Consider the following 20,578-nt stretch of genomic DNA (forward strand, 5'->3'; position numbering starts at 1 on the left):
GGAGCCTTTTAAAGGCTATGAGGTGCTCAGGGAAGTGTGCCGCTTATGCCATTGTAGAGCTCGCCAACACTCTGTAATTGCTTCAGCGATTTTCGGCGACCACCAAGGGACTGCCTTTCGCCAGGGGCACCCTAAATAGCAAGGGATTGTGTTTTCTGCCACAGAAACAGTTGCTGTAGTCACCTGCTCAACCATCACATCGATGTTACCGAGTGGGGAAGATTCAACGGTGACAGCAGAGTTGAAAGTTTGACAGTTTGCCTTGTGTAAAGCCCACCCGGACAGGCGTCAATGGGCCTGATGCTGGGGCAATGAAGCATAGTACGTCATCTCTTGTTGGTGGTCCGCTGCCAGCAGTCTCTAAGTGGGCAAAGTCTAACTTCAATACTAAGAAATATGACCCCAAATTGTTCCCCTCCCTGGCCACACCATGGGGGGAATTCCAGGCTAAGGATGACAGTGAAGCTTATTAGCCCTGGTACCTCGTATGTCCATGAAGCCTTAGTTTTTTGTTGAGTATTTGGAGGGCAGGTTTGGGGAGGTGGAGGGCTTGTCCAAAATTCACTCGGTGTCAGTCTTGATAAAAACAGCATCCTCTGCCCAGTCATGGGCATTATTCGCTTGTGACAAGTTGAGGGATGTTTTTGTTACCATCACGCCGCATAACTGCTTAAATATGGTCCAGGGTATTATATTCCACAGGGACCTTCTTTTCAGTCTGACGATGGGCAGGTGCATCAATTTATAGCTGTGAGGTGTTCATTTCGTCCAGCGTTTGCAAAGAGGTCTGAGGGATAATCAGGTTGCCACCGGTGCCTTCATCTTGGCCCTCGAGGGTGACATATTGCCAGAGAAGGTTAAGTTGATGGTCTGCTGCTGTGACGTCAAGCCATATATCCGCCCCCCCCCCCCCCCCCCCCTGTGGTGCTTTAAGCACTGGAAGTTTGGCCATATGTCATGCCACTGAACTCCCAGTGTCACATGTTCAGATTGTTGACGTCCATCACATCCCAGTACTCCATGTGCCTCACCTCCCATCGGTGTCAACTGCGGAGAGCATGATTCACCTTACTCGCCAGACTGCAGGATTTTACAGAAAGAGAAGAAAATTGTGGAATATAAGACCCTGGGCTGACTGACCTGTACTGAGGCTAAGAGGAAATTTGAGCGCCTACATCCTGTGGCTACAACCTCCTCTTATGCTGCCACTATGAGAACAGTTGTCACTCCATCAGTTCCTCCATTCCTATCGCCTCTCAGAACCAGAAGACTACACCTGCCCCCTTGATGGTGGGGGGCCACTTCCCTCCCTGTTGCTTCTGCATCACCACATCACCTACTTCGGGATCAACACCCTCCCAACCATTGGGGATATCAGTCCCCACTTCTGAGCTGGAGAAGCGTAAGTCTTCTTCGGCTCCTCTCGCTAGGAAGGGATCCGTTGGGTCACTCCCTTTCAAAATTTCTTCGAGTGGGAAAGACGACACTCGCCAGTGGCTGAAGAGCCCAAAAGCAGCTGGTTGTAGGGCATCACACTCATCCTCAGTCCCAGAGACTGAATCAGTGAAGTCCTCCCAGCCAGGGAAACCCAAGGAGCAGCGAGAGAAATCCAAAACAAAGGTCCCCCTCTGCATCTGCGGATGAAGTGGAGATTCTGGCATCCTCTGAGGACCTAGATCTCGCCGGACTCTCAGACACAATGGATATAGACTGCTCAGGCAGAAAGTCGGTAGCAGCAGGTGACCCTGAGGCATAAACTGTCTTATCGAATGTTCTGTGCCTTCCCGGTCTCACGAAGACGAGACCCTTCAGAGGAATTGCGGTGGTTTTTTCCACCGCCTGGCTCATATATTGCAACTGTTAACCTCCTTATCTGCTTTTTGCATTGCCGTCCAAGAAACCTGGTTCCCGGCAATGGGGACCCTTGCCCTCCGCCGTCTAAGGGATGCTACAGGAACCGTGATGACTATAATAAAATGTCAGGTGAGTTTGTGTTTTATGTCCTCAACTCAGTCTGTAGTGAAACTGTGTCCCTTCAAACCCCTCTTGAAGCTGTGGCTGTCAGAATAGTATGACACAGGAAATAACTGTCTGCAGTGTATATATTCCTCCAGATGGTGCAGTACCCCTGAATGTATTAGCTGCACTGATTGATCAACTCCCTAAACCTTTCCTACTTTTGGGAGATTTTAATGCCCCTAACCCCTTGTGGGGTAGCACTGTGCTTACTGGCCAAGGCAGAGATGTCGAAACTTTACTGTCTTAGTTCGACCTCTGCCTCTTAAATACTGGGACTGCCACACATTTCAGTGTGGCTCGTGGTCGTTACTCAGCCATTGATTTATCAATTTGCAGCCCAGGACTTCTCCCATTTATCCACTGGAGAACACATGACAACCTGTGTGGTAGTGACCACTTTCCCATGTTCCTGTCGCTGCCCTAGCATCAGGCCCATTGACGCCTGTCCGGGTGGGCTTTACACAAGGCAGACTGAAACTTTCAACTCTGCTGTCACCGTTGAATCTTCCCCACTCGGTAACATCGATGTGATGGTCGAGCAAGTGACTACAGCAACTGTTTCTGTGGCAGAAAACACAATCCCTTGCTATATAGGGTGCTCCTGGGGAAAGGCAGTCCCTTGGTGGTCGCCAAAAATCGCTGAAGCAATTACAGAGTGTTGGCGAGCTCTACAATGGCATAAGCGGCACACTTCCCTGAGCACCACATAGCCTTTAAAAGGCTCTGTGCCCGTGCTCACCAACTTATCAAACGACAGAAGCAGGAATGTTGGGAGAGATATGTCTCGACCATTGGGTACCATACGTCACCTTCCCAAGTCTGGGCAAAGATCAAACGTGTTTTTTGGGTAACAGACCCCAACAGGTGTTCCCTGTGTTACATAAATGGCGTGTTATCTACTGATGCAATGCGATTGTCGAGCACTTTGCTGAGCACTATGCTTGAGCCTCTGTGTCGAGGAATTGCCCCCCAGCCTTTTGCACTCTCAAATGGCGGCTGGAAGGGAAAGTCCTCTCATTCACTACATGCCACAGTGAATCCTATAACGCCCCATTTACAGAGTGGGAGCTCCTCAGTGCCCTTGCATATTGCCCCGACACAGTTCCTGGGCCAGATCGGATCCACAGTCAGATGATTAAACATCTGTTTTCTGACTACAAGTGACATCTCCTTATCATCTTCAACCACACCTGGTGCGATGGTGTCTTTCCATCACAATGGTGGAAGAGCACCATCATTCCAGTGATGAAACTCAGTAAAAACCTGCTTGATGTGGATAGCTATCGGCCCATCAGCTTCAGTAACATTCTTTGTAAGCTGCTGGAATGTATGGTGTGTCGGTGGTTGAGTTGGGTCCTGGAGTCACATGGCCTACTGACTCTATGTCAGGACAACTTCCTCCAGGGTTCCTCTACCACTGATAATCTTGTGTTCCTAGAGTCTGCCATCCGAACAGCCTTTTCCAGACACCAACACCTAGTTGCTGTCTTTTTTTGATTTATGAAAAGTGTATGACACCAGTTGGTGAAATCATATCCTTGCCACATAATATGAGTGGTGTCTCAGAGGCCTGCTGCCAATTTGTATCCAAAAATTTCCTCTCACTTCTTACTTGCCATGTCCAAGTTGGTGCCTACCATAGTTATCCCCATATCCAGGAGAATGGGGTCCCACAGTGCTCTGTGTCTCTCTATTTTTATTGGCCATTAATGGTCTAGCAGCAGCTGTAGGGCCATCCGCCTCACCTTCTCTGTATGCAGACAACTTCTGCATTTCGTACTGCTCCACCAGTACTGGTGTTGCTGAGCGGCGCTTACAGGGAGCCATCCGCAAGGCACAGCATGGGCTGTAGCCCACAGTTTCCAGTTTTCGGCATGTGTTATTTCACTTCTGTCGGCGTCGTACCATTCATCCAAAACCAGAACTTTACCTTAATGATGATCCACTCACTGTAGTGGAGACGTATCAATTCTTAGGACTGGTTTTTGATGCCCAATTGACTTGGCTTCCTCTCCTTCGCACCTTAAGTGGAAGTGCTGGCAGCACCTCAATGCCCTCCACTGCCTGAGCAACACCAACTGGGGTGCAGATCGCTCTATGCTGCTGCAGCTGAACAGAGCCCTTGTTCAATCCCGCCTTGGCTATGGGAGTCTGGCTTATGGTTCAGTGGCACCCTAAGTGTTGCATTTACTCGAGCCAGTACACCACTGTGGCCTTCACCTAGTGACAAAAGCCTTTTACGATGAGTCCGGTGACTGCCATCCTTGTGGAGGCTGGAGTCCCTCCTTTGCAAGTTAGGTGTGCACAACTACTGGCCAGTTACGTTGCACACGTTCATAGTTCTCCTTCGCGTCCGAATCACCATCTCCTTTTCCCAGCTATGGTGGTTCATCTCCCGCATCGGCGGCCTAGGTTGAGGCTTCCAGTTGCAGTTCGTGTTCGATCCCTTCTTTCCGAACTAGAGTCGTTGCTTTACCAATATACTTGAGGTCCATTCACGTACTCCTCCATGGTGTGCACCTAGGCCGTAGCTTACCTGGACCTTTCACATAGCCCTAAGGACTCAGTTAACTCTGCGACTCTCTGCTGCCACTTCCTCTCGATTCTTGACTTGTACCGAGGCCACAAAGTGTTTTACAGCGATGGCTCAGTGGCTGATGCTCACATCGGCTTCGCATACATCCATGGAGGACATATTAAACAGCATTCCTTGCCCAATGGCTACAGTGTTTTCACTGCTGAGCAGGTGGCTATATCTCGTGCTCTTGAGCACACCCGTTCATGCCCTGGGGAGTCATTTCATCTGTGTACTGACTCCTTGAGCAGTCTACAAGCTATCGACCAGTGCCGCCCTCATCATCCTTTGGACACGGCCATCCAGGAGTCCATTTATGCCCTGGAACAGTCCAGTCATTCAGTGGTGTTTGTCTGGACCCCAGGTCACGTCGGAATCCCAGGCAATGAACTTTCCAACAGGCTATGCGGAAACTGCTTATGGAGATCAGCTTTTCTGCAACTGATCTGCATTCAGTACTACGCTGCAAGGTTTTGCGGTTTTGGGAGATGAAATGGCATAATCTCAGCACGCGCAGCACACTGCATGCCATTAAAGAGACTACAAATGTGTGGCAGTCCTCCATGCAGGCCTCTCGCAGGGACTCTGTGATTCTCTGCCGGCTCCGCATTGGCCCCGCTTGGTTGACACATGGCTACCTCCTGCACCCTGATGACCTACCTCAGTGTCGGTGCAGTGCCCAGCTGACAGTGGCCCATACCTTGGTGAGCTGTCCTCCTTTGGCTGCCCTGCAATGGACTCTTCAATTACCGGACTCATTGTCATTAATTTTAGCTGATAACACCTCATCAGCTAATTCAGTTTTACATTTTATACATGACGATGGGTTTTATCATTCTGTATAAGTTTTAGTGCATGTCCTTTGTCCCTTTGTGTTCTCCACTCTAATGCTTTTAGGGTGGATGTTTTAATGTGTCACCGAATGCCTGGCTTTTCCTTTTTATTCTCGTGGTTAGCCAGCCACGGTCATTTGCTCTCTTGTGTTTTCCCCTTCTACCTGTTTCTTGCTTATCTCTGTGGTTTTCTTTTCCTGTTTTGCCCATAGTAGTGTTGGTTGTCCTTCTGCCTTTCTTCTGTTCTTCGTTTCTCCTGTTATTGTGCTGTACGTCTCCTTTCTTTTCTTATTTCTCTTGTGAAATTACCTCGCAGTTTAGTCCCTCCCCCACCACTCCCCCCCCCCCCCCCCCCCCCCTTTACACCAACCAGCCTTCATTTTACATTATCATACTGCTTCACAGAAGTTTCTCTAGCTTTCTTTACAACTTGCATGTATTTTTATATTTTTGTGGGAAGTCTGTGCATTGCTAGGACAGGATAGTGATCTACAGATTACTTATTGCTGTGTTCAGATGGGTATTTCATCTCATTAAATCACTGCAATCACTATCTTATGCTGAAGTCATGTGTAGTCCTTCAGTATGGCTCTGTATGTGGACAATGAAATAAGAGCAACATGCAGTTTTTTGTTGTTGTTGTTGTTATTGTTGTTGTGGGTTATTATTATTATTATTATTATTATTATTATTATTATTATTTTAAGTAGGTATATTATTTTATGTTTATATTTTCTCACTGCTTAATTTTCTTTTGTTGAGAGTGCCATTCATCGGTAAGATGATATAGGGACATGTCTCACTCCTGTGTACTACTATGTATCACTACAGGCCAGACTTCTCTACTGAAAACTGCTGCAGCATATATGTTAGGAACTGTAGATACTGGTTGCTATTTTTAGAATCCTATCAGTAAAGCTGAGATTAAGGTTAAAATTCTTGAAAACCCGACACTACACATTGACAGACCAAAGTAAATTTTTATTTGCTTTTACCAGCAAGTGTAGATTTGGAACTGATCAGTAGCATATATAGCAAAGATTGATTTACCCATGGTTTGTCAACAACACATAATCCATAGTCTTTCATATGAATCCTACAGCACTTCCAGTTCTCATAGATGCCATTAGAAGAACTGTAACTGATTTTGAAAGTGATTCCCAAGAAACTGTTGATAAAGTGAAATGTGTAAAGAATGAAATGTGTTGGAATGTAATAGTGACAGAACACTTATTTGGTTGACACGACTTGCAGATTCAGGCAGCCTCATAGTGAGATGTAGTTTATATGTTGCCACTGCTAAACCTTGAATTACATTTTTCTTATCAGATGTCATTCATTTTCATTGGCATATTTTATTTCTCCCACTACCTATTTTTCAAAATATTTTTGTGATGTTTTCCATGGTAGACTGTGATGGGGTTGGCACCATCAAGTTAGATTGTAGCATACAACCACTGCTCTAACAAAAGCTGCACTTTTTTGACTGTAGTATACATTTTGAAAGTCTGAATAGCTTCGCGATTAAGTGGTCAGATAGCTACAACAGAGCACAGACTGGTAGACTAGAGGTAAATATGTGAACCTACTTGAGCCATGTGTTTGCTTACAGTTGATACGGTAGGACAGAAGTTTGTGGGACCTTATCTCCCGACAATAGGACAGTGGTTTGTGTCATCATTACTATTTGATCCACTCCCACTCATACTATGTTGTTGAAGTCCTCTCTATAGACACTTCATAGTGCCACAGAAAAAGTATTAGTTCCATTAAAGGAAGGCAACATTCATGTCATAATTTGGCAGCTGTAAATACTAAAAATTATTTGCACATTGCCATTAGTAACTTAGCAAAAACTACACACCAGTGTATATACTTGCTCTGGATGATTCTGGTTGAGTTGTCTTAGCTGCCTCATCCTGTCTACAAGTGTGTATAGACTTGGTTTGAATTGGACAAGTGTTGGGCAGGAAATCAACCGTGGCACTTTTAGTGAAACTGCACCAGTGTTTACTTTAATGACTTAATGAAACCACAGAAATCCAAGATTGGTTATCTAGACAGGGGTCTGAACCCTACTCCGTCCAAATGTGAGTGAAGTACATTAACACTACATCTCCTTGATAGGTATTTTCATTGTAAGAGAAACAACCATTGATGTCACACAAAACCAGAGACTAAAGACAGCATACATCTTGTACCGGGAACAATTGCATTACTTCAGTATAACATATTTGTGTTCTATTACATTGCTTAACAGAATCACACAAACTTGTGCTAACACTACTTCGCTCATAACATTTCATTACTTTTCTTGTGTCAGACTCAACGTGCATGTGCTTCTGCAACACATTGGAGGGAGGGAGGGGGGTTGACGACACACCTATGGAGCATACTTAATGTAGAAATGAGTGAGAAAGATCAGTGACAAGTAGTCTACTTTTAAATTTTAATGGAAGTGAAATGGATACATTGAGGCAGAATCTGCATTTGAGATCACTAGCACAGAAGCAGACTCTCATTAAAACTATCACTTTGCATGTGCCCCATTGCCATGAAGCAATTTTAATTGATCAAAAGAATTGTGTTTCGAAAGATGTGATTTAGGAATTTGATTATTGTTTAATATAGAGGGCTGTCTGTATATTTATGTATGAATAGTATGTCATTTTTACAGGCTATATTTGTAGAAGAGCTTAAAGATTTACGTCATAATGATGCCTGGAATATTTGGCGCCCATTGGACGTAATAATAACATTGACTCCTCAGCAAGGAAGTTCTGGTCACCATGAAGTTCATGCTCAAGTTGATCTCCATGTTATTTGTTCGGAAAATTATCCTGAAGAGTGAGTATGATTTTGCCATTGATTTCACTGTTGAAGGAATTATTTTTGTGTTTTAGGTGATTTTTTTGTGTATTGTATGTGTATAAGCAGTTCTTCAGTGTTTCAGTTTTCACCATTTTGCAGCTGCAGTGATACTGTCACTTACACAAAGGACAATAGTTTCCTTAATATATGAAATGTGATGCAAGCAAAGGGTGGGACAAAACTGGTTTACCATCTGAATATATGAAATGTGATACAAACAAAGGGTGGGACAAAACTGGTTTACCATCCTGCCGTTTCTGCATCTGTCGTCCACAAATCTTCATGCAGTGTATGATGGAGGCTACATAGTGTTATGATTGTTCACCTCCAAATGCCATAACCGAAAGGACTATGAGGGAGACCCATTGTAACTATGCCTCCATAAAACTTTAAATTTCTGTCATTATGAAGATTACACAATATGTGTAATGGAGGGAGTAACAGTTTTCTAGATAATGTGTGTTGGAAATGAACTCTTGATATTTTAAGAACAAATATTTATGTTGTAAAACACATTCTTCATCTAGCATCTGCACTGGTATTGACGATTCACACACCATTTGTAGCCAGGTTTCTGCTGCAGGGTATTTTTGGGAGCTTGTGGGTTGCATTCTGCTTTGTGTGATAATACAAATATTTGTTCGTGTTGTATCACAATTTGTTTGAGGTACTTTTTGGGCGATGTGTGGCAGGTGGGGCTTGGCAGTAAACACCTTTATGGCATAGAGCCTTAAACTCTTTAAGGACTGTGTAAGGGCCACCTCAGAACAAGCAGCATAGAAAATTGCCAATGAAGAATGTGCAACAATGGAATTATGAACATCTTTTTTATAATACTGTTTTTAGAGAGTGTTCAGAATACTTCCACAATCAAATCATATGTGTACAAGTTTATGTAATAAATGTGTGCGAGTTCGAAGTTAGGAGAGCTCATTCACTATAAACATTCTTTATACAACATGACTTTCATTCAAGAAGTTACCAGCGTCTTCGTAGCATGTGTGTTCATCTAGGCAGTGAGCTAGTATTGTGGCATAACTCCCAGTAGCATGCTTGGCTCTGCAGCAGTGCTTGTGTACGTTAGGTAGGCAGCAGTGTGCTGCTTCAGTGGACGAATTGCAGCTGCTGGGGTGTTTGTGCCGACACATCAAAGGTGTACCTGTGAGCTGGCAAGCTTACATATCAGGAGCCATGAACAGGTCAGGCATGCGGATGCCATGTGCTGACTGGAGAACCCTTCGGAGTTGCCTGGAGTGCCACATGAAGTCAACCCATAGGTGGTATTCTCTTGATGACACCAGCTCGAGGCCCAAAACCATCAAGTGTAGTGGTGACTTGTAGACCAGCAGCTAACTGATTGGTGCTGTTATCGGAAGCCCCAGAAACAGTTGCAGCACAGGTGTTGCTCAGGGCTGAGTGGCAACTATTTATGGTTCCTCTGGCCAGGTGTGTTTTGACAGGAACCTACCTCAGCTTATGTATGTGGCTGAAGAAGTACATTGTGCCAAATGTGGAAACCCAGCCCACTCATACAGCAGACTGTGTTATTGTGTTGTGTTGTGTCAGTGAGAGGCTTCTCAGTAGCAAAATCGTAAAACAATAGTCTTGGTGTAGTTTGCTTTCATTTTATTGTTCATTGACTATTCTTCAGAGTGTATATGCTGTGGGAAAATCCCAAGAATATTTTCATCCAGGAGAAAACTGGGAAAAAACTCAGGAATTTTTTAGAATTCTGGGAATTTTTCATTGTTTTATACTTCAGTTGAATTTTTGTAATTTTGACTGGTAAGAACTGATAAACATCAAAATGTGTCAGACACTTTATGATGAAAACTGTGAAATATTTCGTAACGACAAACTGCTGCTGATAAGACAGTGTGATGTCACACCTGTGTATATAAAGTTCGTTTGAGCAGTTGCTTGTGGGCTCATGCCTGTGCGTAGTTGAGTTGTGTACAGGCAGTATCTTTTCCTGTTTCTAGCAAAGTGTGGCTGTTAGCTGTATCAGCAGTAACAACAAGCAGCCAGATGCCAGCCGGAAAAATTTTCCTGGGGCACCCAAGCTGCCAGATTGCTGCATGCATATAGCAGTCTGGTCTGTAGTAGAAGGGGGTTAATATCCATGTAAGCCATGTTTACGTTTAGTGATTTTACTGTTTCCTCTTCGTTTACACTTCTCATATCAAATGAAAACAAAATGGATTTCTGTGTGGTTGGAGCAATTAAGTGAATTAAAATACATTCACATAATTACGGTAGGCTAACATGTATTATTAGTTTCAGTTTTTTAATTTTATTTCCACATTTTTGGCAGTCAATCGCATTACAGAAAAATGAAGTTATTTTTCTCGGTTTTCTAAATAAATGGAGCTTTAATCTTTTCCCCAGAGGCAGTCAATTTATCAGAAACGAAGTGTTTCATTCCGCACTGTTGGCTTGTTTCAACTGTTCACTGAATTTCAAGTGCACCTTTCCATCTTCTGGCACATATGGCATTATGCCATAATAAAGAACCAAACTTGAGATGATACAGTACTGGTACTCCAAGAAAATTTGCTTCCAGAAAACTTCACTGAAATCTTAATATCAGGTGGGACCTACTTCATTGTGAATCTGGACATATGAATGTGCACTTTAAGCCGAATTATGCATTTTAGTGTGGTGTACAAAATTCCGATACTGTTGGAGTATCCTGTTTCTTTTATGACGTCACGTAAGAACTATTAAGACTATATATGTATGAACATGTGGGCTTCCTCTGTCATCGTAGCTGCCCATGTGCAGTAATGCTTGTTTTCTGGTGCTGTCTGGCAACTGCTGAAATGAAGCTATTTCTAACAGGTTGCAAGAAAATATTGCGAATGGTGCTTTGAAAAGCGTTAGTTTCAAAGTAAATTTCCTTTTATGCAAGATGAATTATGTTAGGTGTTTCGAATGCGCAATGAATTTCTTAAATCGCAGAGCATTTGACTCTTATTTAAAACTTAACTCATTGAGTACTAACTACTTAGAAGAATTTAAAGCCCAGAAGACCAACATAATGTCATTGTTTAAAATTCTATGGACACATTGGTGTGGTGTACCTTAAAGCGTAACACACGCAAAAAAGATCACTTTTTATGTGAAAGCTTAACTTTTCTTGTAGCTCATTAATCTTCAAGACGAATATTATATCCTAAAGCTTAACTTTTCCTATTTGTGTGTTCACACTCTAAACAGTGATGTTTCTGTTGGCTGACTATGTGTCACATGCGCTATACTCTGAATATCTGCTGCCATTGGCTGGTGAGATCATGCGACATAAGCTATGATGGGCTAACAAAAGCACATTCCAATCTTGATTTGAATGCTTCGGAAACTAATGTGCTGTTATCCATACTTTCGTAATACGAATACAAAGATGTGCAGCCTATCATAATATGAAAATATGCAGCGTAAATATTGCTGTGCATCGCAGATCTTTCCAAATCAGGTTCTTCTTTTTCCCACCCTCCCCCTCCCCGCTCCCTGAGTTCCTGAGTTTTTTCGTTCTCAGAAGTTCCACACTGGTGTATAAAACCTGTACCATTCAAAGTATTGATATTTTAACAGCTCCAAGGGAAAGCATACTATCAATTAAAATGAAATAAGTGTATTTTTCACTGTGTAAGAAGTGTATTTTAACATGGGAAAAAGTGGATTTTTAACTGAGAAATTCAAGAATTTTTCTCTTGACCACATATACACCCTGTTCTTTTAAAGTTTTGAAATGACTTTCAGCTGTATTATACAAATATGAGCATTATTGCATGAACTTGCTTTTCATAATTCTGTTGTTGGATATTCTTCATTGGCAGGTCTCAATGTCACTTATTCTAGGGGCCCCTTACAAGTCCATGAAGAGTTGGAAGCTCTGTGCCATGCTTACTGTGACATAAAGACATCAAATGGTGAATTTCAACTACTGCGTGCTGTGCAAAGAGTATCTCAAGCAGATGATAATACAACACAAATATTTGTACTGACACATTGTTCATACATTATTTGAAGCATACTTTCTGATGTAACATTGACAAAGAACTAAGTTTACACATCGAGTACAAAAAACGTCACACCTCTGACTCGTAATGGAAAATCCCGAATTTAATTGTGCAAAAAATTCTATACCCTCAAACTAGCACCCGTTGGCAGGATATCATAAGTGGCTTGCATGCTTGCCCCTTTACAGGTTGTGAAGTTTGGTGCATGGCTGTTGTCGCAGCAGTCCTTCCCCCGTAGGGGAATTCGATCCTTTGAATTGCAAGCTGCTGCTAAACCCATGACTCACTTAAAATAACATATCACTATTTTGCTTGTATTCTCCCTTGCTCCTGCAATGCTTTTTTCTTGCATTCTTATTTACATTTTCTACACTGATGGTCCTCCTCCTCTGTTCATTGTGTCCCACAGTGCAAGGTGGCTAGTACACCTACAATTGGTCAAAACTAATGGTCAACCCACTGGATTGGTAAGTAATGGACTGGAACTTAGTATGTTTGTTTGTTTGTTTCTTTGTGTGTGTGTGTGTGTGTGTGTGTGTGTGTGTGTGTGTGTGTGTGTGTGTGTGTGTGTGTTTAGGGCCCTTTGCCATTGATGGGCATAGGCTATATAAGCAAGGTTAAAATGGTACTCAGCGATGAAATTCCTACTACAGTCAAACCTCGATATAACGAATTTTGTGGGACCATGAAAATTAAATTATTGTACCAGGGTTGTTGTTATAATGGAGTTTTATCATCGTGACACACAGCAAGGACCCCTTGTTTTCGTGGCTGAGAAGTACATTACTGTTTTAATTTTCTGATGAAAAATTACATTAAATGACAAATGATGACATAGACTTTGTTCGCTTCATTTATTAATACAGGGTGTATACGACCCAGGACAACCGGGAAATCTGGGAAAAACCCAGAAATGTTTTCATCTGGTAAAAAAGTGGGAAAAACTCGTGAATTTTTTGAAATTTCAGGAATTTTTCATTGTCTCAGTTTTCAATTAGTTTTATGTAATTTTGACTGGTAAGAACTGATAGTCTAGCAAAGAATGTTACTGTATCCTGTTACTGGAGAATAATACTGCAGCAATAAAACATAAATGAGAGAAAAAACCAAAATAAAACTTTCTTTGCAAAGGAAATGCGCCATTTAGAGAACAAAACAGCGTGCGCGCACAAGTGTCTGCAAACAGCAAAAATGTGTCAACGGCCTTAGGGCGAAGACTATGCAATGCTTTGTAACAATTAACTGCTTTCTATGAGTGTGACGTCACAACTGTTTACATTAGGTTCGTTTGAGCAGTTGCCAGCGGCCTCATACACATTGGCAGTTGACTCGCGTATGAGCAGTACCTTCTCCCGCTTCTGGCTATTCGAAGTGTGGCTGTTAGCTGTATTGGCAGTAGTCGCAAGCAGCCAGATGCTAATGAGAAAAAATTTTCTGATGCGCCCTAGCTGCCAGATCCATGCATGCGCGGAGTTGTGGTGGGGGGAGGGAGTAGTCTCCATGTGACCCTTGTTTATGTTAAGTGATTTCACTGTTTCCTCTTCATTTACAGCTCCCATGTCAAATGAAAACAAACGGATTTCTGTGGCTGGGAGCTATTAAATGAATTAAAATACATTCACATAATTATGAAATATATTATTAGTTTCAGTTTTCTGATTTTATTTTATTTCCATGTTTTTGGCAGTCTAGCATTAATCACCTTACAGAACAATGAAGTTATTTTTGTTAATTTGCTGAAGAACTTTGGCTTTATCAATCTTTTCCACTGAGGCAATCAATTTATTTGAAACGAAGTGTTTCATTTCAGAGTATTGGTTAGTTCCAATTGTTTGCTGAATTGCAGGTGCATGTTTTCATATTCTGCCATTTATGGCATTATGCCATAATAAAGAACTGAACATGAGATAGTACAGTACTGGTACACAAAGAAAATTTACATTCCAAAAAACCACACTGAAAAGCTTAATATCAGGTGGGGCCTACTTCAGTGTGAATCTGGACAAGCCAATGAGCACTTCAATCATGCATTGTATTATGGTTTATGAAATTCTGATGCCCTTGGAGTATCCTCTGATGTCCTGTTTCTTTTATGGCTAAGTGTAAGATCTCTTAATGCATTATACATGTGAACGTGTGGGCTTCCTACATCACCGCAGCTGTTCATGTGCAATAATGTCTGTTTTCTGGTGCTTTCTGGCAACTGATAAAACAAGCGTATTTCTAACAGTCTTGAGAAAGTACTGCGAGTGGTGGTTTGAAAAGCATTACTTTTAAAGTAAATTTCCTTTTATGCAAGATGAATTATGTTACGTGTGAGAATGTGGGATGTGCTTTTTGAATCGCAAAGCGTTTGACTCTCGTTTAAAACTTAAAACTTTGAGAACCAGCCACTTAGAAGAATTTTGAGCCCAGAAGACCAGACATTTATGTCATTATTTTAAATTTACAGACACATTTGTGTATACTTGAAAGCTGAGCTGCTCTTTTAGCTACACTACGTATATTAATGTAAACCATGAACACTTTCTCTTTGTGTGTTCTGTTCACACTAATTAACAGTGATCTTGTAATTAGCTGACTACAACACATGTGCTGTGCTTTCAATATCTGCTGTCATCAGCTGGCGAGATCACGTGGCCCAAGATATGATTGGTTTACAAAAGGGCATTGCAGTCTCGATTTCAATACTCCAGAAACTGACGTGCTATGTTTGGTGGAATTCGAATTTATACTTTTGTAATACAAGAATATGCAGCGTATATGTTGTTGTGCATCAGAGATAGTTACAAAACTTCTCTCTCTCTCTCTCTCTCTCTCTCTCTCTCTCTCTCTCTCTCTCTCTTCTCTTTCATCAAAAGTCTTTCCAAGCATTTTCTCCCTGTTTTTCCCCTAAAGTGCTGGGAAGTTCTACACCTGTGTATAAAACATTACCCGTTCGAAGGTTTGATAAGTTTTACAGTTCCAAGGGAAAAATCGATGGAAAACCTACTGTCACTGAGCATGGAAAAAGTGTATTTTCGCTCGGGAAAAAGTATGTTTTGTAACCGGGATAACCGGCAAAAATCCGGGAATTTTTTTTCCCTTGTCCACATATACACCCTGCAATACTGTATCAGTAGAATATCTTACTTTTATGTACAGAAAAATTCACTTTTTTTCCTTTGTTTCTTTTTTCTTAAAGATTCTCCTGTGAGTACTGTCTTTATCTCCTCTAACACTGGGGATTGAAGATGCTACTTGCCGAATGGTTTCTAACTGACCTATTAGCTCCATCAGAGGAGGGGGTTCACATTTATCACATCACTGTCATGATCAGAATTATCAACAGGCGAATTACCCTTTAACTCTTCGATGACAGCTTTGTTGGTATATGCTTCAAACACCCAACGCCTCATCATCCACTGTCAAGTATTCAACTACTGAAGCATCTATTGTTTTACCAGTAACTGCTAAATAAATCTCCAGATCACTTTCAATATCATCCTGTGTTATTTCATCCACTACTACTTTCTCACCAATACCTTCACTTTCGGAAATTCTTGCATTTTTCCAGCAGTTCACAATCACATTCGGCTGTACACTGTTCCAAGAAGTAGCAATCATGTCTCAAGCCTGCTTCACATTGAAACTGTAGGGATTGCTCACTTTTCTGGCAGTGTTCGTGATCACGCGTTGAACTAAACATGAATGGTGTTTTGTCTTAAAGTTCTTAATTATCCTCATATCTAGTGGCTGAAGAATCGAAGTACATTTTGGGGGAAGTAACTCAGTTCAATGTTCTTAAATGATGGCATGTTGTTATGCACACTAAAATTATCCGTCAGCAATGCAATTTTCATATTCTTCATTGATATCTCTTTATCAAGCGAATCAAGTGAAACTAACCACTAACCAAAAGGAGTAGACATCGTCCATGCTTTTCGATTTGCCTTGTAATTGACTGCAATAAAATAAATTACATTTACAGTACAACTGTAGTAAAAAATTACAGCTGAAGCTATACTTTACTGAATTAACTTATAAATTAAAAGAAGGTAAAATAAAATGTGTGCACCCTCTTACCTGGTAAGCTTCTTACATTTTTGAAGCACCATGGGTTAGCTGATCTTCGCATCACCAGTGGTGTCAAATTTGTGTGTCCCTGATGCATTGCTGCAGAGAACAGTTAGTGTACTTTAAACTGCATCCCTCCTTTACACTTTTCTCCTCCATCTGGCATCAGTTGATAAGAAATACCATCTCCTCTGTGTTGTACAAGTTTTCAGGACTGTATTTTTCTAACAGTTTATACATTGTGTTTTTCCTCCAAAATTCATCACCTAAAGGTGCTGATTTTTATTCTACTTATCTTTGCAGTCATCTGTTACTTGCCTTAAAATTAGAATCACCAAGCAATTTAGCAAAATTTAAGACTTTTTGACATATCAACGGGCCATTGACTGGTACATTCTGTGCATGCATCTAGTTAAAACCACCACAGTGTAGCACTGCACATCGTCAGCAGCAGCCATCTTCATTCTTTTTCATGAAAGGTTAAATTTGTCACATGTGAAACTTTCTTCAGTTTCTTTACACTTCTTAAGGAATGCAGCTAACATTGGTTGTGCAAGTCCATACTTCCTCGACACGTCTACTTGTTTCATTCCATTATCAACGTCTTTGAAAACCTCCATTTTTGTCTCCATCCTTGTTTCCGAGTTCCAGCCATTGTCCAAACCTTAGTGAAGTCCAAAGTGTTTACATCAACAAAAAACATTCACAGATAGTAAAAATCATGGAGATAAGGTGCGTATGAGCCCAACAAACCACTTCTGTGTGCTACTGAAGCTTAACTTTGGACAAACTGCTCAGCACAGCTCGTCCAAGGCTGTACGCTATTCTCTTTACCGCTAGAATGAACCCAGTACTGTAGTATGTAGCAAAGCCTCTGGAAATAAAGCACAGAAAGTCTAATAGCTAAATAAACAATACCTACCACTACAGTGAGCTTCTTAGAAATAGGAAATAGTAAATTCCTCAAAATTTTGTCTTCGCTGTAACAGGGTGTTGCTAAATTTACTTCATCGTTGTAATGACAGGTAATTAACATAGTACATATCGGAAATCATCTGGGGCTATATAAAATTATCGCTGCACCCTGGTTTATCATTGTATTGGTAATAATTATATTGAGGTTTGACTGTATCATGATCATTTTCTGATACTTGGTTTGCTATTGTTCGATGTTTGTGAACACGTGTTCCATACCATTGAGCGCATTCTGTTTGGTTATATGCTTGTTGAGAAAATTGAGCATGGTGATGGCTAGGGTGTTAGGTAGGTCTGGAGGAATATTGGGCGAATTCAGCTGGGGATGTGTCAGAATTTGAGTTGTGGTCCCTGTTATCATTGCTAGAAGCCGAAAAGTCAGTCCCAAGATGTCATAGTGAGTTTGATTCAGTAATATTCAGGTGCTCCATAATTCTAAGTGTTCTCTTTGCCATGAGCATACCTTTGTGTAACAAGTGGTGATAATAACAAGTTGGCCGTACAGAGTTCATCAAGGGGAGGTCCTACTTTCTGAAAATAGGGTTGTGCTGTGTGGTTGTCCTGTCAGCATTCTCCCTCGTCTGTCCCCCGTAGAAATAGTTCAACAGCTCTATCTCGCCTGTCTCCCTGATAATTTGAACCATCATGAAAGGAACGTGCAAAACTCACTGTACATCAAAACTACCATAATTTCTCTAATGCTACACTACTTGCCAACTGTGATTTACTTTCTATTCCAATGTTCCATATAAATTTACATCCTGAAAATACTCATAACTGTACTTCACTTACATCTCGTGCATTCCAGAGCTCATTACAAAATTCTAACCCCCCCCCCCTCCCCCCACACACACACACACTAATAAGACCCGGGGGGGGGGGGGGGGGGGGAGAGAATGTCCCCAAAGTAACTGTTAACATATCACAATATTGAAATTCATCCACACAGTGTAACCTCAAGATTAACATTAGGTGGTTATAATTTTACTGAAATCTGCAATCACATGGTCATAGAAGTTCACTGTGAAGTCACTTAAATCATTGACTGATTTACCTTTCAACTGCTGAATCTTCCCTCCAACCCTTCAGTCCTGGCGATTAAACATTGTAAACACAGTCACATAGAAAAAAGGTAAAAAATAGTCTGTTTCCACTCACCATAGTGAAATGAGGATGACAGTCACTGTCCTATGATGTCACTCTTAGTTATTGGCTTTTCTCCTGACACCAGATGTAGTGGCATTGGCAATACAGACTCGATGATTAGCCAGGAAGGTCACTTTACCACCAGAATGGCTTGTGCAGGAACTAGGTGTCGCACGAAGCAGTACTACGGGGAGCACAAAGTCAGGAAAACTTATTCAGTATAAACATTTATTCATACTGACTTCCATACAGAGTTTGTTGTCAGTATATCAGTGGTGTGAGGCCATGCAGACAGCAGGTTTCTACCTTAGCATAACTCACAGTGGCGTGCTTGGCTGCGTGGCAGAGCATATGTTGATAGGCAGCTCGGTGCTTCTTCAGCAGTAGAGCTGCAGCTGCTGAGGTGTCCACACTGATGCAAGAAAAGCATACCCAGCAAACAGTAATCTTACATCACAGCGATCATGAACAGCAATCAGGCATGCAGATGATCTGAGCCGAATCAAGGACCCCTCAGGATCATCTGGAGTGCCGTGTGAAGTTACCGTAGAGGTGGTCTTCCCTTGTGATACTGGCTTGAGGCAGGTGTAGTGAGGGCGTGTATACCAGTACCTGGCTGATGACACTACTAGGTTAGGTAGGACTTTGGACTGATGGCTTGCATGTAGACTGTCTCAGCATTCGCTGTGTTCAGTAGTCTGGAATCAGTCAGAGAACAAATGCAAGTGCTGCTCAGTGCATTTATTTAGTCACCCTGGCCAGCTATGTTGGGACAGGAGTACGCTTCTAGTCATGTACATGGGTATGGAAGTGCAATGTTGTGCCACAAGACATGGATACTGTTCCCAGCACTATGAAAGACAGTGGTAGTGCTCCGTGTTGTGCCAGCAGTATTCTAACACTCGGCAGTAAGATTCTGTAGGTCTGCATGCCGCTAAATGGGTTGAGGAGTTTGGTCTTTGATCGTTCACACCACACATCCCATACTTGAATTTGTTGAGTATTTATGTGATATAACATCTGTATTTACATGACTGCTTTGCAGTTCACAATAAAGTGCCTGGCAGTGGGTTCAGTGAACCACATTGAAGCTATTTCTCTACTGTTCCATTCTCGAACAGCATGCGAGAAAAATGGGCGAGCACTGATTTCTCTTATTTTATTACAATGATTGTTTCTTCCTATGTAGGTTGGCACCAACAAAATATTTTCGCATTCAGAGAAAATAGTTTATGATTGAAATTTGGTGAAAAGATCCTGCCGCAAAGAAAAAGACTTTGTTTTGATGACTGCCACCCCAACTTGCATATCATATCTCTGACCCTCTCTCCCATTTCTTGATAGTGCAGAAGAAGCTGCCCTTATTTGAGCTTTTTTTATGCCTTCCCTCATTCCCATATGACGCATATCCCACACGATGTAGCAATAGTCCAAAAGAGTATGGACAAACATAGTGTAGGCAGTCTCTTTAGTGGACCTGTTGCATATTCTAAGTGTTCTATCAATAAAACATAGTCTGTTGTTAGCTTTGCGCACAGCATTATCTATGCAGTTGGTCCAGTGTAAGTTACTTGTCATAGTAATCTCTAGGTATTTAGATGAATTCACAGCCTTTAGATTTGTGTGATTTGTTTTGTAACCAAAATTTAAGAGATTCCTTTTATTACTTATGCAGATTGCTTCACACTTTTCATTAATTAGTCAGCTGCCACTTTCCTCTTTATACAGATAGATTGTCTAAATCATTGTACAATTTATCTTGATCTTTGATGACTTTACAAGACAATAAATGACAGCATCATTTGCAAACAATCTAAGAGGGCTGCTCAGCTTGTTTCATAAATCATTTTTATAGATTAGCAACAGCAGAGGGTTTATGACACTTCCTTGGGAGATGGCAGATACCACTTATGTTTGAATCAGTGACTTTCTCTGTAGGCTTGCAATTTGATTAGAACTTGCTTATGAGGAGCAGTGTCAAAAGCCTGAAAATCTAGAAATGTAAATTTGACTTGAGATCCCCCGTCAACAGCACTCATTACTTCATGTGAATGAAGAGCTGGTTATGTCTTACTAGAATGATA

General features: G+C 41.7%; 1 protein-coding gene across 1 annotated transcript in view; it reads left to right on the plus strand.

The window, feature by feature from the left end:
* The window catches only part of LOC126352433 (eIF-2-alpha kinase GCN2), a 284,800-nt gene that overhangs the window by 20,197 nt on the left and 244,025 nt on the right, over window positions 1-20,578 (plus strand). The window contains exon 2 of the mRNA XM_050002687.1: window positions 8,105-8,274. Within this exon, the coding sequence (XP_049858644.1) occupies window positions 8,105-8,274 (170 nt within the window). The remainder of the gene's footprint in view (window positions 1-8,104; window positions 8,275-20,578) is intronic.

This window comes from Schistocerca gregaria, chromosome 1 (genome assembly GCF_023897955.1).
Source record: "Schistocerca gregaria isolate iqSchGreg1 chromosome 1, iqSchGreg1.2, whole genome shotgun sequence".
NCBI lineage: Eukaryota > Metazoa > Arthropoda > Insecta > Orthoptera > Acrididae > Schistocerca > Schistocerca gregaria.